Below are 27,888 nucleotides of genomic sequence, written 5' to 3' on the forward strand. Positions count from 1 at the left end.
CCGGAGACGTCATGGCTGTGCTATGTTTAGGGACCACGTCGACTTCACACACACATGCTCTGTGGTCGTGTCGTTAAAAAGCTGGAGGGATTTTAGACTCTCCGTAGTTCCCTGTGACCTGAAATAAGCAAGTGTCCTCAAACCACGTAAACACACACACACACACACACACACACACACACACACACACACACACACACACACACACACACACACACAGGCTTACATCACTTGGTCTGAAGAGGAATCTGGAAACGACATTCAGATGTCAGAGAAACTGTCACAAGCTAAATTTGGAGAGATGACTTTTCTTTTTTTTGTAGAAGCAGCTGGAAAAGTAAACCAACACTCTAAAAAAATGAAATAAATGAAGTTAAATGAAATGTAAATAGTCTAAACAAGGTGCTTGTAAAGCTTATAAAGGAAATGCTTAACCATGTTAATTACATTTTCTGAGTCTTGAATTTAATAAAATAAAGAAAGAAATTAGATCAGTGTGTTCTGATTTTTTCCCCAAACAAAATACAAAAAAATGCAAAAAAGAAAAATGGTCTAAACATTTTGAAAGTGACCCCATCACCAGAATCAGACATGTTGCTCCTTTTGGCATCTGATTGTGTTGTGTTTAGTTACAGCAGCTGATTTTGCCCAGTTTAGCAGTAAAGCTGTTTCTCCTCTGACTCGATCGTCTCAGCTAAAGCTCCTGAACACACATCACCCAATAAACCAAACCTCAAGAATTTGCATTTATTTCTGTGAAATATTCAGAATGTGTTAAAGTCTCTCACTCTATCCAATCACACAGCAGTAAAAGTGCATTCTGATGTCAATCTCAATTTCACAGATATTTCCCCTTGGAAAAAAAGGAGCTGTAAAGAGAAAAATGAATAAAATTTTCCCCAAACTGGACCAAAGAGGAAACTGTGTGTTTATGGGTGAGATGTGAGATTTTCTCCAGTAGCACTGAGGCGAAGACACACACACACACACACACACACACACACACACACACACACACACACACACACACACACACACACACACACACACACATACTGGTGAAAATCTATAGGCCTACATTATCAAATATGATTAATAAATAAAAATATATGTAGTGAGAATTTATGAGAGACAGAAACGAGGACAGAGAGATTGTTTGTTTGTTTTCCCCTCTTTTTTCATATTTCTATATTTTATGCTTTGGTGATATTGTAAAATAAATCAAGTACTTGAAAGAGAAAGAGAGAGCGAGATTGTGTGTGTGTGTGTGTGTGTGTGTGTGTGTGTGTGTGTGTGTGTGTGTGTGTGTGTGTGTGTGTGTGTGTGTGTGTGTGGCAGACAGACAGAGGTGGTCGGAGTGGGTGGGCGCGGCTGCCTCGCGCTCTATAAAATGCTCCGCAGCGGCCGGCGCTCTCTCACATACTGTACACACGCACACACAAATACACACACACACACACACACACACACACACACGTACACGCACGCGCGCACACACACATACACGCGCGCGTACACACGTACACACTCACACACACACACACGCACGCACGCACGCACGCACAAACGATAATCCTAGGAGCGCGCGCGCACGGAGAGAATGAGGATGAGCGCGTGCGGCACGCCGCCGCGGGCAGCCATGAGACTTCGCATGGTGAGTGACAATCAAATTAAGGTGATGGTTATTGATGATGATGATGATGATGATGATGATGATGATGATGATGATGATGAAGAATTCAGTTAAACGAATGAGTAAATGAGTGATGGAATGTGCGTCGCGAGCGGCTCGGGCAGGTGAATGAAAGCGAATCGAATCCGAGTTGAAGTGAATGAATCTTCTCTGATAGAAGGAGAAGGAAAAGATTGGAAAGGGTTTTTTTTTAAGTTGCATTAAGAGACATCAGACAGCAGAGTGGACTTAACACCTACATAGTGTATTTCATTCAGTGTCACATCAATTAGTGTAGAGATGAACGAACTTGTGTAGAGATGAATGAACTTGTGTAGAGTTGAATTAATTGCTGCAGTGTCGAGTTAATTTGTTGATTTAACTGGTGCATTAATGCGGTGCTATCATATACTGGTATAGTGTTGAATTTGACCTTCCAGTTTTAAAATAATTGCAGTGCTATATATGTTTGTATACTGTTATATTAACTTATACAGTGTTGAATAGTGGGAATGAATTTGTCAGTATTATTGAAATGAACTTGTATAATGATGAGTGGACTTTTATAGTGTTTAATTCAACTTATATAGTGTGAGCTGTGCACCTGTTAAATAACCTGTAGCGCTGCTCGAACACCTTACATGCCAATATTTAACTTTTGCAATTCTATGGCTGATCTGAAATCCGTTAATTCACTGTTATTTCCACACAAATTGTTTAAGGTGTTAATTCAACACTTAGCTCAGTGTGCATGCAGCAGTGATTCAGCCTTGGCATGAACAGATGTGCTTGTGGAGTGTTTAATAAAGCACTGAATCATTCGTCTGTGGTGTAAAGCAGCTCAACACACATTGTTTTGAAGTTCAGCACTAAATTAAATTGTTCCGTCTAGAATATCCTACAGAGTCCCACAGAGTACTGTAGAGTCTCACAGAGTACTGTAGAGTCCTACTGAATATCACAGAGTATCACCTACTACTGTAGAGTCCCACAGAGTACTATAGAGTCTCACTGAGTATCACATAGAACTGGTGAGTCCCACAGAGTAGCATAGATTATTATAGAGTCTCAAAGAGAATAACATAGTACTGATGAGTACAGTATCTCAGTCACACCTTTATTTTTTGTGTTTCTTTCTGTATTTGTGTATTGTTTTTTTTTTCTAACTGATGATGTTGTTGCTGCATAGTGATGTGACGTGTTTTGCATGTGTGATTTGCATGTGTCCTTGCTTTGATGGCTATTAGATAACAGAGGGATAATCCAGATCCACCATTATTTTCCACATCCAGAGCAGCTTCTTATATGCCTTTCAGCTGGTTTGTGTGTGTGTGTGTGTGTGTGTGTGTGTGTGTGTGTGTGTGTGTGTGTGTGTGTGTGTGTGTGTGTGTGTGTGTGTGTGTTTAACGTGCACGGATTGTTATCACATCATTATCAGGAGCAGGTGAAATGAATCAACTTCCCTAAACCTGCTCTGTCCACTGTTCTGTCTCTTTCTCCCTTTCTGTTCTGTTATTGCAGCCCTCCAGCATTGATAAATAAACAGTGGCCTTTAAATAAACACGATACTCTTCTAACATCGGATTAAACAAGATACAAGCTTGAAAAAAAGAACAAATATGCCTGAAAGGAAGTACAGAGCAACGACTTCCTCTTTTGTAGAGGACTCAGACAGTGATAGCTCGTTGTCTCAGATGATAAACAGCCACTTTGAAACGATTCATGCAAAATGGTTGACAGTATATTGAGCCTGTGGGTAAAGATAAGATCGACAATAAAATCTGCCGCCAGGCGTTAATCTGAGAGACACACTGCCACAAACACCCAAACGACACCATAAAATCCAGTGGAGGCAGAGAGGAATTTTACATGAATCACACTTTCCCTTCTGGCTGTGAGCAGTGTTCCTGTTAACACCCAGACACTGATTATGTTTACCTATAACACATCTCTGAGGCATTAACTCCTTTCATAACAAAGAAATCCTACACTTTCACAGCTGACCGACTTTCCACTGACTGCTGCAAATAACTGACACCGGAGACAATTTTCTTTCTTTACTATATTATTGAATAACATCACGTTTGAACTCATTATTAGACTGAGATGATGCATGGAGGTGATCGTCCTCCACACGAAGCCCTGTGACTGAGCTGGTGATGTACAGCGTGTGCCTGGGAGTAATCACACAAAACAAACAACAATTATAATCGCCCCATTTTTATCTGTTCCCTCCCTTTCGCGTCTCTGGTTTAAGCAGATCTAATATATAAACAACAGCCAGAATGTGTAACCGAACATTTCTGCATCTGCAGTTTGCCCTGAGGCCATTAGATCACCGAGCATGTTGGTTCAGATGAAGTTCACATAGTTTTGTTTGTTCTTTTTTCTTGGTATAGAGATTTCTGATGCCTTGGGCAGGATATCATCTAAAATCCTAGATATTTTGTATTTTTTGTATATCTTTAGGTTATATATTGTTTATATTATATTGTTTATACTATATTGGTTAAGAACCACTGCTTTCTTTTCATTTTTTGGTAGCTAACTAAGCTGATAAGCTGCTTTCCACTACAACTAATGTTTACGTTTATTAACAAAGAAAAATCTTTGTGTCTGCTAGATAATAGTGCTTTTGAACAATAAAACATGTTGAGAATCAGCATCAGCAAATGTCTAAGACTAGATTACTAGATCAGTTATTTAGCTCTACAGTATATAGCTAGTTTTTGTCAATACAACGATTTAATTCTTTTCTGAAAATTCATTTGTTTAATTGCATCTACAAACTCTAGTACAGAGAACCCAATCAGATTCTCATTGTTTCAGATTCTGATGTCTGTGGAGAGAAAAGATACACAACAGATATCTCCCTTAATGGGATTTTTGTTATATCATCCAAAGTATTCCACTCCACATTGTGATGATTTGCTTTAGAAATGTTGCATGTGATGAGTCACAGTAAAAATGGTTTGGTAGGGAATTTGAGGAACACATCATTCAGCAGCGTCTTGGCACTCAGGGAGCTGTAACGGATGTTTCCGTGCTTCCATGTAGTCTCCTCAACAAACCCTGACGTGACTCGCTTCCACAGTTTCTGGTCAAATCCATGCAGCTTTCTTGTGTAATGAGACAAAGCTCAAGTGAACTCTACAGTCCTCAAAAATGGGGTTCAGAAAAGCTGGCTGCAGGCCACAAGAGTCATCCGTTACAAGTTTCCTTTAGATCTCTAAAATGGTGTAATTACAGTCATCAGAAGCTCTGAGCTAGCGTGTAATTTTGGTTTTTAGCACTGTACTACGTTGACATACGGCAGCCATATCATCGGCTAAATGTTCATTGGTTCTGCCACTTTGCAATGAGTTTGTGTGGTGTTACCAATGCTAATGATTTCTTCAAGGATTCGAACACCCTGATAAACAAAACACTATGTTTGGTCTGGAGAAGTAGCAAAGTCGTGATCTGTGTGAAATGTGAACGGAGTGAGTCGCGCTCATCTGACTGAGATCCAGTACTGAAGTGCTTTTGGGAAACTCGGCTGTGATGATGCTCTGCTTAGAACATCTGGGCTGCACATTAATCTGATGGGTCATGCTAAAAATGGTGTCAACATAATACCCAAATTCAAACTTTATTGGTCACAGAAACAAAAATGAATGAAGTACAGATGTTTGTGCAGATGTTTGTGCAGTGTAGTGCTGCAGAGAACCAGAGTGAGGTAGTGTGTGTGCTGTATCAGACAAGATCAATCTCTTGTCCTGTGTGTTGGCCTGGTTGAAAAAGCTCCTCCTCATTCTCACGGTGCTGGTCTTTATGGATCTGAAACTCTTCCTGATGGCAACAGAGAAAATCTGTAGATCGGAAGGCTGAGGTCCTTCACTATCATCTATCCTCTATAGCCTTAGTCTAGCACTGCTTGCTGTAGGTCAGGGAAACCAGTCTGAATGGTCTGCTCAGGTTTAGAAGTTCCCTAGCACCTGAGAGAGCAGTTTAAAGTCTCTAAAGTAATAGACACTAAGGTTCTTTCCTCACCAGGGCGTTGATGTGACTGGACCATTTCAGGACCCATTCATGTTGTGAATACCCTGATATCAGAAATTGTCCACTCTTTCTATTAGAGTTTTGATCTTAAGTGGCTGGTAGTTTTTCTCCTGCTTCATGCTGAAGTCCACTACCTCTGACTTTGCTGACTTTTAGGAAGAGGTGTACAGAGGTGTCATATGTGTATCAGTGAGTACAGCAAGGGTTCAGGACACAACCCTGAAGAGCTCCAGTGCTGAGAGTGAGGGAGGATGAGATGTGTTCGCACACTCTTCCTGTTTGTGGTTAGTCTGTTGGAGATCAACAAACCCAAGACCTCCAACTTGGAGGGGATTATTGTGTTATATACTGTAGTACAGTGACCACAAATATATGTATATCAACCTCTAGAGAGACAAAAAGGTTACACAGGAACCCCTGAACCCCTGTGCTAGAACTCTGACAGCTTTTTTTATTTTGTTACTGAACTTCACTATGTCTACTAAATCTCTCTCTCTCTCTCTGTTTCTCTCTCGCTCGCTCTCTTTCTCCATCTCCTCTTACAGTTCTTCTTTGTGTCCTTTGCCTGGGCCTACCACGAAACCCCCAGGTACCAGCATCGTGACCCATTGACCTTGGAGTTCCTTCTGTGTGATCAGTGTCCTCCAGGCTCAGCGGTGGAACATCACTGCACGTCTGACTCGGCCACCGTGTGCTCTCCATGTCCCGAGCGGCGTTTTGCTGAGCAGTGGCATTGGGGAGAGAGCTGCCAGCACTGTACCCCTGTCTGCAAGGAGAGACAGATTGTCAAGATGGAGTGTAATGCCACACACAACCGTGTCTGCGAGTGTGTATCAGGATACCACCTCGCTGTGGAGTTCTGCGTCCCACACAGCCCCTGTCCTCCAGGATCCGGGGTCTCCGTACTTGGTAATTATACATTCACAACCTTATAACCTTCCCAGGTGGCTACTGCATTTGTAAGTCTTTTATTAAAGGAAGATCCTTTGCAGTACTTCCATATATCAATGAATCAACATCTATTGTACATCTATTGTCTATTCTGTACATGTATTGTGATACAGCTGTTGCTATGGAAACAAAAATATTTGTCTAAGTAGTAATGATAGTGCTAATTAAAAACAAGAACCTCGCTTTCAGAGCTATAACTGTGTTGTGATCGTGTTTTCGAGGCTTTTGGTCCAATCCAAGCACAGCTGAACATTTAAAAGCCACAGACTTGACAGTTCTCTGGCAGTTCCCAATATTCCAATCGCTAGCTTTCACAGCACTAACCGCTGAGCCACTGCTGCACCAGACATCCGTCAGAAGTGGAGATCCCACGTGCCCGTATGAAGAGCAGAACCGCCACATCAATGCTGACGGAAAGGTCACAGAGTTACACAGTCTGTGTTCTGTTCACGCTGTGTGTAGCGGCATTGAGGTGGCACTGGGAGCGCAAGGAGGCGGAGAGGGAAAATGTTTTAGGAATAGGAAAGTTTTAATCTTACTCAGAGCTCAAAATGTTTAAGGGCTTGACCTTGAATAAATAGATAAACCTGGTCAGCAAAGCCATGAAGGGTTTCACTGTGATGTCGGATGATTCTGATGTTAATAAGCATATTTACTAACGGAGCACTAAGGTACAGTAGCATGTCTCTTTTTAAAAATGATCTCGGTACAGTATGTTTATAAACACAATAATAATTACAGACCGAATTACAGGATAATGTGAAGTTTTATCTGTGGAACCTGCATGCTAATCAGAGCTATCTAGTCAAATTAGTTGTAGTTAGAAATGGCAGTTAATTCTCATTTGCATATTCAGGTATATTCATACTGTAATTCCTGTCATTTTAATGGTGGTAAATGTGTAGAGAGGTTTCTAGACTGATTTGAGACAATGTTGAAGAAAAGACTTTGTCTTATAAAAACTAAAACTAGGTTGGTGTCAAAGGTCATGTCCGCCTTGTTGTAATTAGGGTGCAGGTTTATCAGCGCTTAGGAATACTAGAGAATATTGGGAAATTCTTTAATACTTTAATAACATCACTGCTTTAGTGTTAGAGCCAGAAGTATCCATCATCAGCGGTGAGATCTTTCAGCTCATTTAGACACCGCTGGTGGGCCAGCTTGCTGTCACGGTACTCCAGCACTCGCCAGAATCCTGACATGTCTCATGAAAAAATGGAAAAATGAACATCACAGTGTTTCTCACTGAAATTCCAAGCTCCAGAGCTCAAAGATTAGCTGCAGTTTTAGTCCTTAGCTTTAGGGTTCTTCGTGAGTTCCTGCTGTATGCTTCCTAAATACATCCCTAATGGTTCTGGAGTCCCCCTTCCTTCAGTACTGCCCCTGAACACCACCAACAAAAAAAAACACCGACACCAACACCTAACGACAACAACATCTCCACTTCCATTACCACCACCACCACCATCAACACCACTAAGATCACCAACAACAACAACAACACCATTAACACCCACCACTAACACCACCAACAGCATTACTAACACCAACACTACCACTATCAATAACACCAACACCTCCACCAAAAACACCACTAACACCAACACCACCACAAACACAAACACCAGCACCCCTTTTATGACCACTTTTGTAACCATCACTGAGAGGGAGAGGAGAGGAGGGGAGGCTCTGGCCTGGGAATGCTCCTGACTCCTAGAGAGATTTCTGGGTTATTTATCCTTCTTTGTAATCAGGGTCCCATTTCTTCATCCTCCTCCTCCACCTCTTCATCATCGTTGTTCTGCTTTATTTCTTCAGAAACATTCTCTCTGCTCTTTTTTCAACACTGAATAAATTCTTTCCATGGATCGTTACAAATATGAGTGTATCGTCTGCCTGATGATCAACTCACTCCATCAGGTGGCGACAGAGAACTCTCAAATCGAAATGGGACTAAAATAACACACTCGAGTCATGAGGAAAAATAGAAATAAGATTAGAAATAATCAGCAGGCTTTAAAGTCTTTGGTTGGAGTCACTGCTGTATTTCTGATATTTATAGTTTGAGGAACTGAGGAGGAATTAGATGTTCTGTAAATAATCGTTATGTTGATATTTTATACAATATGCATGTTTCCAGAATATTTACAATATTTAACTAATATTTAAAATAATACACATAGAATAACGTCCCAAATATTTATTTATTATTCCAAAGTATATATAATTATTTGTGTGTGTGTGTGTGTGTGTGAGAGTGTGTAAGTGTGAGTGAGAGTGTGTGTGAGAGTGTGTGTGAGAGTGTGTGTGAGAGTGTGTGTGTGTGTGATTGTAAGTGTGAAGCCAGTCCAAGAGAATTGTGTGAACCGACATCCTCCTGCTTGCTCTTCCTTCCTTCCTCCTTTTTCTTTGTAAACGTTATTTCTGTTCTCCTCTCTGCACTCAGGTGGTTTTTTTTTTGTGGTGGAGGTGTGCAGGTACAGGCAGGTGTTAATAATCCACCGCTTTCTCTCAGGAGCTGGGGCTGATTTATCTGCCCACATAAAGCCCGTTTGATGTCATTTGGTGGAAAAGAGGAAGTGGTGTTCCAGACCCACCTGCTGCTGCTGTGGAACCGTTTAGATAACCGGCTGGAGATTATTTGCATTTTCGACCCCTTTCGGTTAATAACACACTACAGAAGGTTCCACACTTGAATGCAGCACGTGTATATGAAACTAAAGCTGTTAACTTGCACAGTGTTGATGCTAACACACAAATGTGGTGTGTTATCAGTGTATTTATGTGTGTGTGTGTGTGTTCCAGGTACCCCTGAGGATGACACAGTGTGTACGAGTTGTCCACAGGGCACTTTCTCCAATGTGGCATCGACCACCGAGCCCTGTGTTCCTCACCGAGACTGCTCACAGATGGGCATGAAGACACGGATCCCCGGCACGGCTACTCACGACGCTGTGTGTGAAGGAGAATTCGCCATCGATTGCACTCGCAAACACACTGACTGCCATGCTGGTGAGCGCACACACACACAAACACACACACACACACAAAGTGACGTGACACTGAATCATACTATCGAATATCTGAGGACTCAGAGAGACAGACAGAGAGACAGGGGGGCTGAATACTTATGCACAGTGTGATAGTAGAACCTCAGTGATTCAGAGGCTGTATTTATTCCTCTCTTCCATCACTGGATTGTTCTTTTTTGCTTTAGTTATTTATTTTAAAGGCTCTGTAGTTGTGGTTCAGGAGCAGCGACGGTGTTTCACATTTATTCAGCACTTTAATGTGAGTCGCACTGGCGCCGTGAGAAACTGTTTATATCCATGACAGTTTAGAAAGGAAGCTGAGTCAGAGCGCAGACCCTTCTGAGGTCAATGTTCGTGTTAAATGGATGTTAGAGTCGCACTTTCCCTTTTTTCAGCACTCTCGTTATACGCTGTTCATCCTGACACACGTTCCTCATGCTGACTCACGCAGTCCATTCACATTACTGCAGCAGAGAGAGAGAGACTCCATTCTCCAGGCGGTCAGCACCATGACCTACAGTAACCCTATCTCCCACTCACCTGAGATCTCTACTGCCTGAGTCTTCATCTTTATGATGTGTGTGTGTGTGTGTGTGTGTGTGTGTGTGTGTGTGTGTGTGTGTGTGTGTGAAGCCTTCATCATCATTGACACATATCATTAATCTTCCTCTCAGCTGCTCGCTGAAGATTTGCTGCATAACCTTACAGCAGAGACTCTGAGAAAGTTTTCAGTGTAGAAGCTACAGTAACAAAGCCATACTTACTCCAACAAAGTCTTAGAGTTACAACACAACATATAACACACGGGTTCTTCAGTTAACCCTCTCTGGAACCCTTCAGGAAGCCAAGAACCCTTTATTATTTACTGACCCTTTTTTTGCGCATAAAAGATTTAGAACCTTTAGAGAAGGGGTCTAAAATAATCAAGGGGTTTTAACTTCTAAAATCAATCAATCAATCAAATCAATAAATAAGTGGTTCTACTTGGCACCCTGTTGAATAGGAAGCCATGTGTTGTAGTCTTCTACAAAAGAAAGAGGTTTTAATGATGTTATTTGCAACTCGAACACAAAATGTGTTTTACTGTTATAAACTGTTTGAAAAGGGCTTTGTGGAAAATTTTTGTAACTGATGAACCCTTTGTAACTTAAAACCTTTGTAACTGATGAACCCTTGAAGAACCGTTTGTTTTTTCAAAGTGTCTAAAAACTTTGAGCGTTCTTCATTAATCACAATGGAGGAACCAAAAAAAGTTCTGAGGAGAAGCTACTGTAACAAACCTTTTATTATCAAATGAACCCTTGGAAACTAAAGTTTTTCGTGTTTCATTCGATCACAGACGATGCTCCAAATTTATTGTCATTTTATACTCCATAATACCTAGAGCAACCTCTTACGGGTCGCCGTGCAGAAGTGACCACTAGGAGATGACCCAGAAACAAGCTTCAATTCAACTTTAAAGCATCAAATCCTCCAAAAACACGAAAAAACCTATTTATCTAGTAAAGTTTATACTCTCAATAATTTTTTAAGCCCACACACAAAGCACAATATGATTCACAGCCTTCATACAATCAGAAAATTTTTTTACAAAACTGACCTAGGTGGCGCTAGACCGGTTTTTCCCTTACCTTTAGACGCGTCTCTTTCTTCACTGGGGTAATATATTCCAACACAAATAATCCACAACAATCCACACAGGTCCAAGGAATTGAAATCTGCCGCTCTAACTCCTAATTGGGATATTCAAAAATTCAAAGTCTACGTCATATTTATAGCCCAGGTCCTAACGAATCAAATAAGCCCTCATTTGAGCCAATCGGTGCTTGTATGGCAGAGATAGACGGCTGGGAAGCCAATGGTGGCATGACCTTATTTTTGGGAACCCGCCTTTGACTGACAATTACTCCTTCCAATAGCAATGAAATGGGCTGGGACCTATACAGCTGTTTAGCCAATAAGCAGACGATTCCAAAGGTATGCAACATGCCGTATGTTCTTTGACTGTGTCTACGTGAACTGGATGCGCAGAAGAATTCTTGCGTAATCCCTGACGTTTTGTCCCTCTCACAGCTCAGGGTGTCAAGTTACAGGCCTGTTTTCACCCCAGAGTGATAGAGAGAGAGTCTAGGCTTGTTTATGGCCTTTCAGACTGAGCCTGCAGCCTTTTATTTCAAAGTTATATAGTAAACAAGTACACAAAAACGCTGCACCCGACGACCAGGGCCGTAGAAAAATATTCATATAAAATCCATTTTTGAGTCTTTTGACTTGAATGGTGAAAGCCAAGACATGTGGCTATGACTCTCAGTTGTTGTTTTGTCCCTAACATGTTCCAGAAAAATAAGATTAATCAGTTTATCAGAAAAACAACCCAGGCGGACAGGAAAATCTGCATTCAAACCCCTGTAACTTTGTGCCAGTAAGGCCTAGAATCAATCAAAGTTTGTGGGAGCTGTACCACTTTGTGTTGGGCAATGCATATAGGCGGAGGTCCATAAGAGGTATATAACATATACTTAGGGCTCTCTTAGAAAAAAGGGGTTCTTTAAGAGCTCTTAATGGTTCTTTTAAGGGCTTATTTGAGAAAGAATAGCTTAATTAATATAACTGGTTCCAATTGAAAACCTTCCGTTGTACTGTAGGTTTGTTCTACACAGAACCTTTAAGTTTTTCCAGTGTCACAAACAGTGAGCCCTCAGGGTTTCTATATTCATCCCATTTTAAGATTTCTAATCTAACCATAAAACCACTGTAATGACCATTTATTGTTTTTAAGTAGAACTACACTTAAGAACACAATGATCTTCTCCAGGGGTCTGTGTGTAATCAAGAGTTCTGTCCTTTCTAAAGGAAATGCATTAGGTGTGTCTGGGTGCTTCAGACTGAAAGGAAAACTCTCACAGATGCTTTACATCCAGGGGCTGATGTACACTACAGTAGATGAGCCTAGTGAAGAACATAGACATAGAGAATGTGATTAAAGAGTTCCTACAGAATAACCATTTGCCAGGAAGACGATATGTGCGTCCAACGTTCTAAAGAGCTCTGGGGTTTAATCCAATCTAACAATTGGAATATGCGTTTTTAATTTAGCTTAAAAGCCAAAATCTGATGGATAGAGTAACTGGGGGAATTTTCTATGACCAACTTCCCAATTTTGTAAAACCACAGCGCTAATCTCAGAGCGAGCATCAGAAACTGCAGCAAAAGACAGAAGGTTCCACCAAAATTAGAGCCAAAGAAACTCAGAGTGACCCGGCATTAAATCTCTCAGCATTCAGCCGCCTGGTCGCTTGGAATACCAGAATGATTACAGCCACTGAAGCGTTTATTGAAACAAGATGCATTAAAATGTCTGTTATTTGGTGCACGTTGCTATTCTGTTCTCCGTCCGGCATGTCTGTCCGTCCATCCGTCTGGTGCAGAAATCCATGTCCTTCTTCCGACAAAAGCAGCTTGGGTTTGGCTTTTGGAACCCAGTGACTCAGTAGAGCCAGACCCCGGGGAAATGGTGGGTTCTGGTTTCCATTGCTCATCAGACGCTGCTGATTGATCCAGCTTAACTGTGTGTGTGTGTGTGTGTGTGTGTGTGTGTGTGTGTGTGTGTGTGTGTGTGTGTGTGTGTGTGTGTGTGTGTGTGTGTGTGTGTGTGTGTTCGACAGCCCTGGTTCTCCAGTTGCAAGAGCTTTTATGTAAGCTGTCTGTTCTGATTTAGTAAACACTCCTCTCAGGGTTCTGGTTCCTCATACATCTCAACTGATCCAAGAAATAATTCAGGATTAGACATAGAAAAAAAACACAATCGTAAAAATATGAGATCTTAGTAAACCATTACACTTTTTGTTTACTCCGAAACATTTTTGTGACGCAGATGGACAGAGTCTCCAGTGTCAGAGCTTTGTATTGTCACAATGCTGAGGTATAAAAAGAAATCTCAGACCCTTCACACTCATTTCTGTTCATTAAACCAGCACTGGACTGAGTCGCATCCAAGCAAAACAGCACCATGGAGTTAACGACAAATTACACACAAATAAATCTCTTTTACTGGCAGTTGTAAAACTCAATTTTGAAAAAAAAAAAACTTTAATTTGATGTATTGATGGAGTGTTTAAAGGTGTAGATAATAAAAAATAAATTCTTCTGTGTGAAAGGATGTGAGTTCAAGCACAGCTGCTTTTCATTTGAAAATGGGTTGTGAATTCTTTTGGGAATTCCTTGACACTTCTAAAAGGCATGTTGAAGAAATCACATGTGACTTTAATCCTAATTCCATTAGAGAAGAGAAAAGATCATATTGACCATCATACACTGATGACATTCTCTCTCTGTCTAGACATCACCCTGTGTGAGGAGGCCATGTTCCAGTTCCTGTTATCTCCTCCTCTCACCTCTGTGGATCTCCTGTTGGAGACTCTTCCTGGCCGTAAAGTAGACAAGAAAAGCGTGGAGCCTCTGAAGAAGAAGTGTAGCCCTGAGCAGCAGGCCCTGCATCTCCTGCGGCTTTGGAGAGAGCAGAACAAGGATCAGGGAAAGCTCTACAGTATCATACAAGGTTTGAGCGCTTCTCAGGGTTATTCTTTTGTTTAGAATAGACAAGGACATTGTGCTTGTGAGGAAACCGCATGGTTTGTTGCCGCTTGATTGAATCTTCTCCAGTAGATGGAGGTTCTCAGTAGTATGCTGCATCTTAAATGAAACCCATGAGGGTTTCTTGGAGGATGATCGACTAAAGAAGTTATTTTTTCCATAAAGAGATGAATGATGCTCTGGTGAAAGGATTAGCAGTTTGGAGTGGAAAGTGAATGATTTATCAGTGACAAATATCCTCCTTAACCTGGAGAAGACATTTCTCTGGAACAGATATGTACCTGAGTGAGTATCACTGGGAGCTGAGTCAAAACCTCAGTGTCTCTCAGCTCTGATCCTGGAGAAGCAGCATAGCTCAGGAGCAACAGTGAGAGAAGCACACAGCCACAAACTCCAATATGACGCTTACATCTTTTGAGTGGAGCAGAATTCCTGATTAGCATGGGTGGAGAGCGTGTAAATGATGAAAACGATTCTTCACCCTGGATCTGAAACTGAACTTGAGGAAGGATGTGGTGACGACCAGCAGGTCCCGAGAAATCAAACCACTCGTTTTCTAAATAATAAAAAAAAATGAAAGAAATGAAATATTAGGGGGAAAAAAACTCAAAAATATGAAAATGTTTGCAATAGGAGATAAAGTTTGTGGCTTTCGGGATTTGTTTGGAGAGATCGTTTTTCTTAAGTTCGAAATGAAAAGATCTTTGCTTCCTTTTACAGCAATGCAGCCAAAAATATGTGGAAGACAATTTGGTTTTTTTTTTTTTTTTTTTTTTTTTTAAGGGATTGTAGTGGGCTTGCAGAGACAGATGGGTGTATAACACTGAGTATCTTTACTCAAGGTCATTCAGGGTCATTCCCAAATCCACAATACAAACAAAATCCCAAATTCAAGCATGTACTGAAGCAGAACATTACTTGTGCAGATCCCGAATCTGATTGGTTGATTAATTTAAATATAAGTGAAAAACTTTTTTAAAGTAAAGTGAAGTGTGTTTATGTGACACGTGGAAGGAGTCTCTGCTGTCAGAGCTCTGCACCCTGTCACTCAGTGTTTATTTGTTGTGTGACTGACACGTGGTCTTCTCTTCCAGGTCTGAACCACTGTGAAAGGAAGGTTTCTCGCTGTGCTGGTTTGAAGAATGTGACGCTGGAGGACCTGCTGGTGCTGATGCATAGTCTGCCAGGGGAGAAGGTGAGCGAGGAGGCGGTACAGACGCTGGCGCTCTCCTGCCCCACGCATCGCCACGTGGCTCAGCTCCTGCACCTGTGGAAGAGCCAGAATGCAGGTCGCGACCTGGCCAAAGCTCTAAGTCACAGCGTGCGGCAACTTCGTTCTCGAAATGCACCTAAGACGCTGCTGCGTGCAATCAAGCGCATCAGCCGTGTCATCAACGCCTCCGCACTCCGACCGTACGAAAAGATCTTCACCGGTGCGCTGCGAGACGCCTCCTGCTTCAAACCAAAACCCTACAATGACTGAAGCCCTGCCTGAGGGTCACACGAAGGACATGAAGATAAGACTTGTTTAACTGAGTTGTACAGAATCCTGGGGACAGAACTGGGTTGGATCGGATTGGGGTTTAGGAGTTTTCACAGCACTACATGATGAGAGATGAGAGAAGAAAACATTTTCTAGCCTTTTCTTCCTTTTCTATTAATGGACTGCTTTTATTGAAGCTGGGGAAAAAAAGGAATGTCTGTTATGAATGTACAGAAAAAAACGGAGTGCAATTATGTTTTATTTAATTGTAATCTTGTGTGTTCAGGTTTGTGTGTTAACCAAAATTTGCTTCAGATGTTTCTATTTATCGTTGTGTGTCTGAAAAAACTGGACTTTTGAAGATACATTTATGTCATTTAGATGCAAGATGTCATTTTTTTTATTTTTATTTTTATTTTTTTATTTTTTTTTTATATTTGTGCCTTGAGTTTTTACAAAAATTGTTTGCATTACCGGTTTTAAAAGTGCGGTTGTTTGAATTTAACTTTCATATACGAGTGCCACTATTTCTACAGCCTGACTTAAATATAGTTTTGTGTTTCCAAACCCGTGTTGTGTTTTCATGCTACGAGAGAGAAAGAGAGAGTGTGTGTGTTTTGTCCCATTTCTGAAAGTCACATGGAAGAAGAAGGTCACTGAAACTCTCACGACACTGTTGTGTGAAAATAAATTAAAAAGCAGAACATGGTGTTCATGCTGCTCTTCTGATCAGATGCTGGTGAAACTCTCAAAATATCAAATATTTATATTCTGAAAAAAGGAAGCTGTTTTTTTTTAGGATGATGTCTATGCCATCATAAAGGCTTCATCATTCTTGTATTTTTTGTGTGCAGTATATCCTGTAGTTAATATCCTATGAAGATCTGTAGACACTGTGAAAGCTCTGCAGACTTCTGGTGCATGTCTCTTCTCTGAGTGAATTGTACGCTGTGAGCGGTTTTCTCCTCTGTAATTCCGGTGATGAGATAAACCTCGGATAATCACAGGTCTAAGTGGTGGTGTATATTCTTTCTGGCCGACATGATGATACACTCAGGTAAATATCTGCCCTTCTCTGTCCACATGGCTGCTCCTGACCTGTGTTGTGTTTGTGCTCAGACCTGCACCGGACATGTGAAAGAGCTTCTCCAAACAAACGCAGTTCACTGAAAAGGAGGAACCCATCATTGCTCCCGATGTAGCACTTGTCCACCTTGTAATTACAATGTTTTCAGGGGTTAGGACCTTGGGGAAGGGAGGAAAGTGCTGTTCTGAGTCGCACTGTGAAGTCCAGGCTGTTAAGAAGGATTTCCTGAGAATGCTGAACTCGTCTAAAAGTTGATGGTGATGCACTATTTCATCACAGCTGAGATTCTGGTGTGTCAAACTTCCTGGGAATTCCAGCATGAGGTATCACAGCATCTTCTCCAAACAGACCATTTATTTCTGATTTTGCTTTTGTATCTCCTTAACCTGCTTGTTCAAGGGCTAGCATAGGTGTATGCTTTAGGGATGATCTCACAACCCATCAGGTCTCGAAAAGAGAACCTGTTCATCTGACTGAAACTCAGAGATGTCATTGCGTCCATTAAAATAGAAAGCTGACCTTTATTCAGAAGCTCATTTCCTCTAACATGTTGTGATATCACTGTCAGCATTTCTAAGGAAGTTATAAAAATCTCTTTGTTCCACAATTATCACTGGGAAGTAAAGATGACCTTTAGGTGTGTGTGCGTGTGTGTGTGTGTGTGTGTGTGTGTGTGTGTGTGTGTGTGTGTGTGTGTGTGTGTGTGTGTGTGTGTGTGTGTGTGTGTGTGTGTGTGTGTGTGTGTGTGTGAGAGAGAGAGAGAGAGAGAGAGAGAGAGAGAGAGAGAGAGAGAGAGAGAGAGAGAGAGAGAGAGAGAGAGAGAACAAACATGTCTGTCCCTCCTATCAGCTCCATTTTGGAAAATATCTGTGGTCCAACTGTGATGTAGAGGTTTAGCATTAAAATGGATTAGAAAACAGAAGTTCTCTGCAGCACAGCCACAACCATTTGCTTCTCCAATCACACTGACGTCCTAATTTTAAAAAAAAACTGGTGGTTTGAAGAATTATATAGAAATTGAGAAAAAATTGAGGTAAATATTCCCGAAAATATACACATGTAGTTCTTGCCACAATCTCTGAAAAAAAGTCTCCTTGACATCCCAACATCAGAGTCTGATCTCACTGATGCTCTTGTAGCTTGAATAATCACTAATTCACACAGTAAACACTAATCCAACATCTAGAGTCATGAAGATTGGAGCTGATTAGAACAGAGATGTGAGATGTTCAACAAGGACACATGGGTGTGGTGGTCAGGGGGCACATACTTTTTGTCATTTAGTGAAGATCAACTTCTGATCAGTTTGATATTGATTTATTGTGTTTTATTTTCTATTTAAAAAGCTTTGGACTGAACTCCCACTCATTAGTTCCAGTTTCCCGTAACATCTTCAGATCAACAACCTTCCAAAAATTTGATGATGTAATTTGAGAAGTTTCCCAGAACTCATAAGGCCACAAACATACTGTAATCTCACAGAGTTAATAAATGTTCTGGACCTCTCTCTTACTGGAGCCAATATCTGAGTGAAAAAATAAAAATCTTATGTGATCCAGAGCCAGTCTGAGCACCTCAGCGACGAGGAAACACCCGAGACCATGATATAGATAAAGCTCAATAGTCAAATAAGAGATAAACACGAACAATGGGGAAAAAAAACATCAAAGGTCAAACAAGGACAAACAGATGGCTCATGATCGAGTGATTATTAAATGATTAAATCGTGTATTTCTAACAACACCATCATAGAAAAAATAGAAATAAATAAATTCCACAAGTCTCTCAGATTTAAAATTAGAAAATCAAAATAAAGAGCCATTAGTTTAAATTTTATAGAACTATTTAAAAAACCTGCCCCTCAGCTTTAACCACTGGTTACTGAGGGAACTGGAAAAAGCTGATAAATTTCTACAGAATGATGATACAGATTACCATGGTAATGACTCTCAAACCTCAAAATCCATCCTCCGTTCTTTTTCTCATTCCCACCACACTACTGGCAAAGATTGCTGGGAAATGTGTTCTGTGTGTTATAGTGTGAGTGCTAAGTGAGAACAGTGTAATGGTTGTGTGAGTATAGTGTTGTCAGTACAGCGGTAAGGTTGTGCGAATATAGTGTTGTGTTAGTACAGTGTTAAGGTTATGTGAGTATAGTGAAAAGTTTGTGTGAGTATAGTGTAAAGGCTTTGTGAGTATAGTGTAAAGGCGCGTTGTGTGAGAATAGTTTAAAGATTGTGTGAGTATATTGAGAGTGCTGTGTGAGTGTTGTGAAAGCGCTGTGTAAGTATAGTGTAAAGGTTGTGTAAGTATAGAGAGTGCTGTGTGAGTATATTATAAAGTTTGCAGGAGTATAGTGAGAGTGCTGCGTGAGTATATTGAGACCGTTGTTTGAGTATAGTGTAAAGGTTATGTAAGTATAATGATAGCACTGTATAACTATAGTGTAAATGCTGTGTGAGTATATTGAGAGTGCTGTGTGAGTTTAGTGTAAAGATTGTTTAAGTATAGTGTAAAAGTTGTGTGAGTATATTGAGAGTGCTGTGTGAGTTTAGTGTAAAGGTAGTTTGATTATAGTGTAAAGGTAGTGTGAGTATAGTGAGAGTGCTGTGTGAGTATAGTGTAAAGGTAGTGTGAGTATAGTGAGAGTGCTGTGTGAGTATAGTGTAAAGGTTGTGTGAGTATACTGTAAAGGTTGTGTGAGTATAGTGAGAGCGCTGTGTGAGTATAGTGTAAAGGTAGTGTGAGTATAGTGAGAGTGCTGTGTGAGTATAGTGTAAAGGTAGTGTGAGTATAGTGAGAGTGCTGTGTGAGTATAGTGTAAAGGTAGTGTGAGTATAGTGAGAGTGCTGTGTGAGTATAGTGTAAAGGTAGTGTGAGTATAGTGAGAGCGCTGTGTGAGTTTAGTGTAAAGGTAGTGTGAGTATACTGTAAAGGTTGTGTGTGTATAGTGAGAGCACTGTGTGAGTATAGTGTAAAGGTAGTGTGAGTATAGTGAGAGTGCTGTGTGAGTATAGTTACAGCACTGCTTGAGTACAGTGTAAAGGTAGTGTGAGTATAGTGTAAAGGTAGTGTGAGTATAGTGAGAGTGCTGTGTGAGTATAGTGTAAAGGTAGTGTGAGTATAGTGAGAGTGCTGTGTGAGTATAGTGTAAAGGTAGTGTGAGTATAGTGAGAGCGCTGTGTGAGTATAGTTAGAGCACTGCTTGAGTACAGTGTAAAGGTTGTGTGAGTATAGTGTAAAGGTTGTGTGAGTATAGTGAGAGTGCTGTGTGTGTATATTGAAGAGTACTCTGGTGTGAATAGAGTGAATACCGTGTGACTGTGAATTGGATCAGTCTGATCAAAAACCACTGAAGCACACTGAAATGAGGTAGTCAGAGTTGACTAATAGTACTTATGGTGGTTACACTATTAGATAAATGGGCATGGCCAGAGTGAGCCGTCCCCCATCACTTAAAAATTATAAAGTGGTGAATTTCCGATGTTTTTTCTCTCTGACTGTACAGGAAACATGGTAAGTTCCATTCATTTTATTTCCTTTAAACATTTTACTATTTACACAGTGTATATTAGTAAAATATCAATGCAGGAGACATATACTTTTACTCACTATTATGATCAAGTGAAATGTTTATTTTATATTTCTTTTTATGAGGTCATTAAGTCTGGCCATTTTTTACAGATCTTTTTCTTCCTTTCTGTAAATAAACACAAAGAACAGAACTGGTCCAAGCTTGAGATTAGTAAAAATAAAAAATCTATTTTTAAGAAATATTAGAAAAGAAAGCTGTGTTCTGCAGTGTACACTTCTCTCTGTTAGAGTTATTTTTACAGTTTATGGATATAAACATTCTAGCTATTATTATTTTTAATGTGATAGATGTTGCAAACTGGAAATTTTAAAAAAGTGAAATTTAATTTGAGACCTGCAATTATTAGTTGATTGCTAATGGACATTAGTGCTACATCTGACCAAGGAGAAAATTCACTGGCAGTGTAAACACAGAGTCAATTCTGCATGTGGGGTGCCAATATTATTTAGCAGGAATAGGATTTAGATCGCTGTAATGATGTACAGAAACACACAGCATGATTTATCAATCAATTAATAAAGTAGCAAAATGAACACGGCATACGCTAAATCTTCCACTAATGCAGCTCAGCCTCTGGACTGCTTCAGCTATAACAGACCCACACTAACTCTTCCGCCTGTTATAGGGTGCTATTAATTTTGCCCTTAATAGCAGAGGTGGGAAGTAACGGAGTAATACTTCGTTACTGTACTTAAGTAAATTTTGTATCAGTACTTTACTCCACTATTTATTTTTCGGACAACTTTTTACTTTTACTCATTACATTCTTACACAAATATCTGTACTTTTTACTTCTTACATTTTCAAAACAGACTCGTTACTTTTAGTATTATTCCTTCTCATTGAGCTGTTTCCAGCCCATCATCCTATCATTGTGTGGCTTTTCCCCATGTGACTGGTGTACTGTATTATTTACTGGCTATCAGACACAGACTAAGGATAGCGGAGCTAACAATGAGCAGCGCCTACAAAAGGAATGGCTCATGTTCATTCAGAGGGAGTCACCGATGTTAAAATAACTAACAACGAGGACATTCCTGAACACACATGGCCATAGATGACGGAGATGTTTGTAATAATCGGCGTCATAAAGGATTCCTGGCGAATGCGTTGCGAATTGTGTCACCAGGGGCGGTTCTAGCCCTTTTTTAGGGTGGCTTCAGCCCCCTGTCTGTAATCTCTGCCACCTTAAAACTATAAGGATCATTTTTACTTTCATAAATAAACAATAAAAATGACGTTAAAATGCAGGACATGTCGTCGATGGGAAAGAAAATTATTTATCAGTTTGATCCAAAATCGATTTTTTTTTTTACTTTGCTTTTACACGCGTGTGTTGTAGTCTTACACAGGCACGCGCAGCGTGCACGCGCAGTCAGAGCTGGAGGCGTTTATCTATAACGTTAATCGGCGGAAAGACGCAAAGACGGCAACCAAAAAGCAGAGTTGTCATAATATATAATATAAAACTCTTCTTGTTTTAAATTCTCACTGATGGCTAAACCCCCTAAAGATGAAATCCTATAACCGCCCCTGGTGTCAACCCAAAAAAACACGAAGTGCTTAATTTAATTAACATTAATTTTGTCATTTGTAAAACATCACAATAATTTTGAGTTGTTTACAAGGACAGAGCTGGAATCTCCCTACAGTTTGGGATATGGCCTTGGTGATACACTTGGTATACATTTCCAAAAGTATTGGGTCACCTGACCTTTCCTGCTATATGTGGTTGTTTTCTGATCTCATCCCTACTGAACACCTTTGGGATGAATGTGAACACTGACTCCACCCTACCTCACCTACATCAGTGAACTGCCTTTCATAACACTCTTGTGGCTGATGAACACAAATATTCATCAGCACACTCCAAAATTAAATATTCATATACATATACATACATGCATACACACACACACACACACACACACACACACACACACACACACACATATATATATATATATATATATATATATATATATATATATATATATATATATATATATATATATATATATATAAAACATGACGTCCAGTTACCAGCATGACACTAAACAGATAGTAGTAACGCCGACTTTTTACTTAAGTACATGTCAGAGCCTTCTTTACTTTAACTTGAGTAAACGAGTGTAGTCACTACTTCTACTTTTACTGGAGTCTTTTAAAAAACGAGTATCTGTACTTCTACTTGAGTAAAGGATGTGTATACTTTTGCCACCTCTGCTTAATAGATAGCTATGCTTTTTTTTCCATGTCGATGTGTATGAATTTCATTCTCGTCATATTTCCTAGTTGCCACTGGTGACCATGTTTCTGCTCCTGGTGTCCGGCGACGCCTACACAGTCGAGCGTCAGACCATCGAGTATGAAAACGGTGACACGGGTGAGACGCTGTTCTGTGCACTCTGTCCTCCAGGGACATACGTGTCCTCGCCCTGCACTCGCACCGAAGATACGGTGTGTCTGCCCTGTCCCAAGGAACACTTTACACAGTTCTGGAACTTTCTGCCCAAGTGTCTGTACTGCTCCAACATCTGCGAGGGAACACGGATGGTTGAAAAGCAGTGCTCGTCCACGCACAACAGAGAGTGCAAGTGTAAAGAGGGTCACTACCAGCAGGATCACTTCTGTCTCCCACACACACAGTGCCCCCCTGGGATGGGTGCCAAAACTATCGGTAATAGCACACAGAGAAAAAAATTCACAGCCTCCTTCTGAATCGTAAATCTTTAACACATCATTATATAATTATATCTGGATGTAGGCAGTGCTAACAAGAGTAAATATGACACCACAAAGGGGCGGAGTCAATTAATCTGAATATTGGGACGTTTCACTGCGTATCCTTCGATACAACTTTAGACAACTAGACCTTGGAAATCATTAATATTGATTTTAAATCACACGGTTTGTTTTGTAACATGCTGTCCACAGGTAACACTCAGATGGACACGCAATGCCAGAAATGTCCCAGAGGTACATTTTCAGCAGAGAAGTCGTCCAGAGCTCAGTGTAGAAATCACACAGACTGTGGGACTCTTCAGGTCCTTTTCCCAGGCAGGAAGTGGCAAGACAACATCTGCTCACCGTGTGCTAATCTTACTAACGGAGGTGTGTTTATCAGGACGTAAACATTTAACTTCGAAATATCAAAAGTGTAGACTTTACTGACTGTGTGTTTGTGTGTGTGTGTGTGTGTGTGTGTGTGTGTGTGTGTGTGTGTGTGTGTGTGTGTGTGTGTGTGTTTCTTATCATACCGACTCAGGAGGATTAGAAATACTGAGAGTCGTTCTGCCAGGAATTTTTTTTCACCAGTACGTCAAACTGAGCAAACTGGAGAGATTCGTCCATTCCATCAGTGGACACAATCGGCGACCGGTTAGGAGGAGAGCGCTGCTTCTTAACTTCATCACCAAGTGGATTGCAAATGCTTCAGCACACCAGCTGAAGACTTTACCGAAGCACCTTCAGAGAGTGGATCTCCACAGCATGGCTAAAAAAGTCCAGCAGATGCTGAAGAGGATCGACAAGAAGGTGTCCACATGTCAAAGGCTAGAGGAGAAGACTGGTAGAATCAATGGTATATTTCAGGAGTAAATGTTGAGTGGTGTTATATTGAGTCTGTGCTGCAATTCATGTCTTTATCTTTTCTTCACAAGCTTCTCAAGTTCTATGAAACACCTTAGACAGTATGATTAATCACACCGAAACTCAGGGTAGTGTTCTGAGTAATACATCAGAAATCGTTTTGGCAAAAGAAGAAGTAAAGGAAACCTTATCGGGGTAACTTGCTCTACTCTCTCTCTCTCTCTCTCTCTCTCTCTCTCTCTCTCTCTCTCTCTCTCTCTCTCTCTCTCTGTCTCTGTCTCTCTCTCTCTCTCTTGTTTTGTTTTCTGAACTGAATTGTAGCCAAGACACACTGTGTAGTAATAAAAGCTAACAATTACTCTCCTGCATGATAAATTATTAAAGATGAACTACTGACCACACAAAGAAATAGTCTGGTCTTTTATCACTCTTTCTGACCAGTCTGGTGTCCAGTCTAGCCTCATGTTTATGTTCCTGACGTGTTCTTCTACAGTCGTAGGTGGTTGATATGTGTTGAGATGCTTTTCTACTCATCGCGTTTGTTCTCTGTGTTTATTTTAATCTCCTCGAAATCAACATTTTCTGAAACACACCAGGAACCAGGCCACAGACTTTTCCCCAGTTCTCATGTATGACCTGAAACTCTTCACCTTATTCTCCGGGATTTTACATCCTAAACGTTAGAACTGTTAATAAATCTGTATAATTATTCACAGGTGGTACTAAATGTAAAAGAAGAGCTTTATTCGGATTGTTTTAGCTTGCATCCTCGCTTCTGGACGATCCAAAAAGAACAAGTCCCACGTTTTCACTAGGGTTACGGAGTTGGGGACAGGAATAAGGGACGCTCAATTGGTCTTTCACTGTCCATCTGTTTAAGCAGCATGTCGACCACACAAAAAGAGCTGGTTATTTAAACAGGACATTATACATACAATTATGGGAAATTACACCAACGTTATTTCAGTTTTTCAGCCTCCTCCGTCTCTCTCGTTCCATTATTCAGCTCCTAAGCTCATCCTCGGAAAGCCACTAACACCAGTCTGTTAGTTAGTTTACGGGAGGGGGAACTCCACCAGGCGTCTCCACCAAACTCTTTTACTGCTCTCTGGAATAGAAAGCATTTCCAGCACGGCCCCGGTGTCAGGCCCGAGGCTGCGTTCCGAAAAAGAAAAAAAAGAGGGAACAAGTGAAAGTTCTTTTTTTGTAGGAGGAATTTCCCCAGGAAGCTGACGAACAGGGTAGAAGCCAAGAGACCTCGCCAAGAGGTCGAGTCGCAGCAGACGGACGAGACGAGACGAGACGAGGCACTTCTGCCCTGTCAGACAGCGTGATTCACCTCGCTGCCCTCTGCTACACGGATACTTATTTATTTTTTCTTCTTTCACAATGCCTGGAAAGTTCCAGACATCTCAGACCCAGGGCCTGAACAAACAGTGACACATGTTTTCACAAATGACTTTTCTTTTTGCTATCTGTCCACAAACATCACTTTGTGCAGAACAGGAGACTCAGTGTCCTCTGAGCCCCACAACAATCAACACTCAGAGACTCATCACTCATCAGAGAGATAGTCCAAGTTCAAACAAGCGAAAGTGTGAAATATACACATACAATTTTATCCAATTCAGTGTTGATTCATTCTCCATAACAGCAGCTCCGATATTAGTGCAGCTCTATATTAACGCACTCCTAATGTGTTAGTGTTTCCATGGTAACAGCTTATTTTATATTTACAGAAATCGCAAGTGTCAGTGCTTTGTTTTATTTCTTATCATTTATGAAGTCAAATACAGGATGTTTAAACTATATCCAAATAAACACATGAATTATATGACTCGAAGTGTGCCGAATTAAGTGATTGGAATTATTTTAGTATGCCAAATAAAGTAATAATAATATTAATAATAATAATAATAACAATACAATAATGTTATTGTATTTATGATTGACAGTATGATTTTTTCTCAAAGATGTATAATGTTTAGCATTAAGCAGATGTTAGCAGATCAACGTGATGAATTTATTTCATCCTTCCCCAGAATTCTTACTGGATGTCCTGCCACATGGACGATAAACAGGACGCTGATGTTTTCTTCTCTAATCTCTTAGAAAGAACACTGGCCACGTACTGTATGCACATTAATTATGAATTTTAAATGTTTTTGTCTCGTTATAATTGCATTCTCCTGATTCTTAGTGCCAAGAAGTCATACGGGAAATGTTTTGGAAATTATCAGGTGTTTTTTTTTAAAGCACAGATGTGACCTCCAGACCTCCAGATCTCCATCAGATCTGCCATCCAAAAAATTCATTAAAGACTAAAGTCGGTGAAGTTAAACATTCCGAGTGGCCACACATGCTGGCTTCAGTCCTACCAACACACCTCGCTGACACACACCAATTCACCAGAGGAAATGACATGAGCGAGGACAAACGTGTGTTTTTTGCACTCAGAGCTCTGAGCTCCTCCATCATACTAATGTGAATGCTTTGCTTTGTGATGGCTGGCACTGCTCTTGCACAACGTATGAAATATAAAATGAGTTTAGACGGCTACGGGGTGTTGACCTGCTCTAGCTCGGGTCAGATAACTTCCCCAAAACTTTACTTTGTTGTCTCACAACTTTTTATTTAATAAATCTATTTCTTTTAGTTTACACAGTCCAGTCGAGTCCAGTGTGAGAACCATCATGTATTGTATAAACATGTATTGTAAAAATCTGTATCTGTAATACCATTTTCTTTTAACTGCTTTTTTAAATTGTACTGTTCTCTGTTGCTGTTGTTTTTATTTTTATTTTTTTGTAACTGAAGCTTTCTAGATAAATTTGTCCTGTATGTCTAGAGTAAATAAGCTTTCCCTGATCCCTCTCAGTGCATTTTAATAGATGATCCTGATTTAAAAGGTGGTCCTGAAAGACTCTGGCTTACAGACTGAAGCAGGGCCGAGGTATCAAACAGACCTCAGTAGAGTTTTGTTGACAAAAACAATTAAAATGCTAATATAACAAGCTACACATGCTAAAATAACATGTCACTCATGCGAAGCTAAATACACTCCAGGGCCTGTGAAGGCTACAGTGGATCACTGCAGAGTCTCAGTTCCGTGCTCTGTATTTTTAGAGAGTGGAATTGGAAGAATGTGAGATAAACTCATCACTGCTGTTTCCTTTATCAAGTGCTGATAAAAACAAATGAGCATTAAAAAAAATTATTATTTTTCAAACTGGCCCTTCTCTTAAAGACTCTAAAATGCCTTATATCTGTAAACAAATCCCAGTTAGTCTAAACTGGATGGATGAAACTGATGCTGGACCCAAAACATCCTGCTGAATATTGCTCAGAAATGTAGGAATGATGTGATGGACACACGTTGTGTTGAGTTTTATTTTTCACGTTTTTAAGCTCCAGACGTATTGGCGGTAAATGTGAGTGTGTGCTGCCCTCTAGCGGTTACACAGCGTATTAATATGTCAATATATTAATATATATATATGTCTCATTAGTAATTTATTTTATTGTAGATTTGTTGTAGTAGTATTTTTCTATACTTTCTTATTTTTATTTTCTTATGAATTTTTATTTTATTGAGTATTTGAGTATGTCTGCAAAATTCTAAATACGATATGTCAGATTTTTTTATGATACCTTATATTATATTATATAGTTTCTTGTTCATAGTGCCTCTACTTGTAAAGAATTATAATTGTATTATTTTAGATTCTAACTATATAGTTTATTTTATGTGTTTATTTTATTGGTTTAAATACATTTCTATTTTTATTGAAGTCCCATGAGTGTTTTGTTTAGAAATATAAATCAAATTGTATGTTATTGATT

At 40.2% G+C, this 27,888-nt stretch overlaps 2 protein-coding genes across 3 annotated transcripts; both read left to right on the forward strand.

The window, feature by feature from the left end:
• Positions 1 to 1,429: 1,429 nt before the first annotated feature.
• On the forward strand, positions 1,430 to 16,339 carry LOC113647894 (tumor necrosis factor receptor superfamily member 11B-like). Its single transcript, XM_027154888.2, has 5 exons — positions 1,430 to 1,654; positions 6,259 to 6,622; positions 9,470 to 9,676; positions 14,036 to 14,254; positions 15,384 to 16,339. The coding sequence occupies exons 1-5, from the start codon at positions 1,601 to 1,603 to the stop codon at positions 15,770 to 15,772; spliced, it is 1,233 nt and encodes a 410-aa protein (XP_027010689.2). The 5' UTR covers positions 1,430 to 1,600; the 3' UTR covers positions 15,773 to 16,339.
• A 6,380-nt stretch (positions 16,340 to 22,719) lies between these two features.
• LOC113647936 (tumor necrosis factor receptor superfamily member 6B-like) lies at positions 22,720 to 24,450 on the forward strand. Of its 2 annotated transcripts, XM_047811244.1 has the most exons (4): positions 22,720 to 22,988; positions 23,085 to 23,134; positions 23,392 to 23,568; positions 23,723 to 24,450. In XM_047811244.1, exons 1-4 carry the CDS (start codon positions 22,765 to 22,767, stop codon positions 24,052 to 24,054), a joined length of 783 nt encoding a protein of 260 aa, XP_047667200.1. In that variant the 5' UTR covers positions 22,720 to 22,764; the 3' UTR covers positions 24,055 to 24,450. The 2 variants fall into 2 exon arrangements, with proteins under 2 accessions (XP_047667200.1, XP_027010756.2); XM_027154955.2 differs by having other exon boundaries at positions 22,720 to 23,134.
• The last annotated feature ends 3,438 nt before the right edge of the window (positions 24,451 to 27,888 follow it).

The sequence above is a fragment of the Tachysurus fulvidraco genome, chromosome 3, assembly GCF_022655615.1.
Source record: "Tachysurus fulvidraco isolate hzauxx_2018 chromosome 3, HZAU_PFXX_2.0, whole genome shotgun sequence".
NCBI classification, from domain to species: domain Eukaryota; kingdom Metazoa; phylum Chordata; class Actinopteri; order Siluriformes; family Bagridae; genus Tachysurus; species Tachysurus fulvidraco.

Coding starts and splice junctions, on each gene's coding strand:
- LOC113647936 (XM_027154955.2), top strand. CDS start 22,765: ATGTTTCTGCTCCTGGTGTCCGGCGACGCCTACACAGTCGAGCGTCAG. Junction 23,135..23,391: donor GATGGGTGCCAAAACTATCG/GTAATAGCACAC, acceptor TGCTGTCCACAG/GTAACACTCAGATGGACACG. Junction 23,569..23,722: donor TGCTAATCTTACTAACGGAG/GTGTGTTTATCA, acceptor ATACCGACTCAG/GAGGATTAGAAATACTGAGA.
- LOC113647894 (XM_027154888.2), top strand. CDS start 1,601: ATGAGGATGAGCGCGTGCGGCACGCCGCCGCGGGCAGCCATGAGACTT. Junction 9,677..14,035: donor ACACACTGACTGCCATGCTG/GTGAGCGCACAC, acceptor CTCTCTGTCTAG/ACATCACCCTGTGTGAGGAG. Junction 14,255..15,383: donor GCTCTACAGTATCATACAAG/GTTTGAGCGCTT, acceptor CTTCTCTTCCAG/GTCTGAACCACTGTGAAAGG.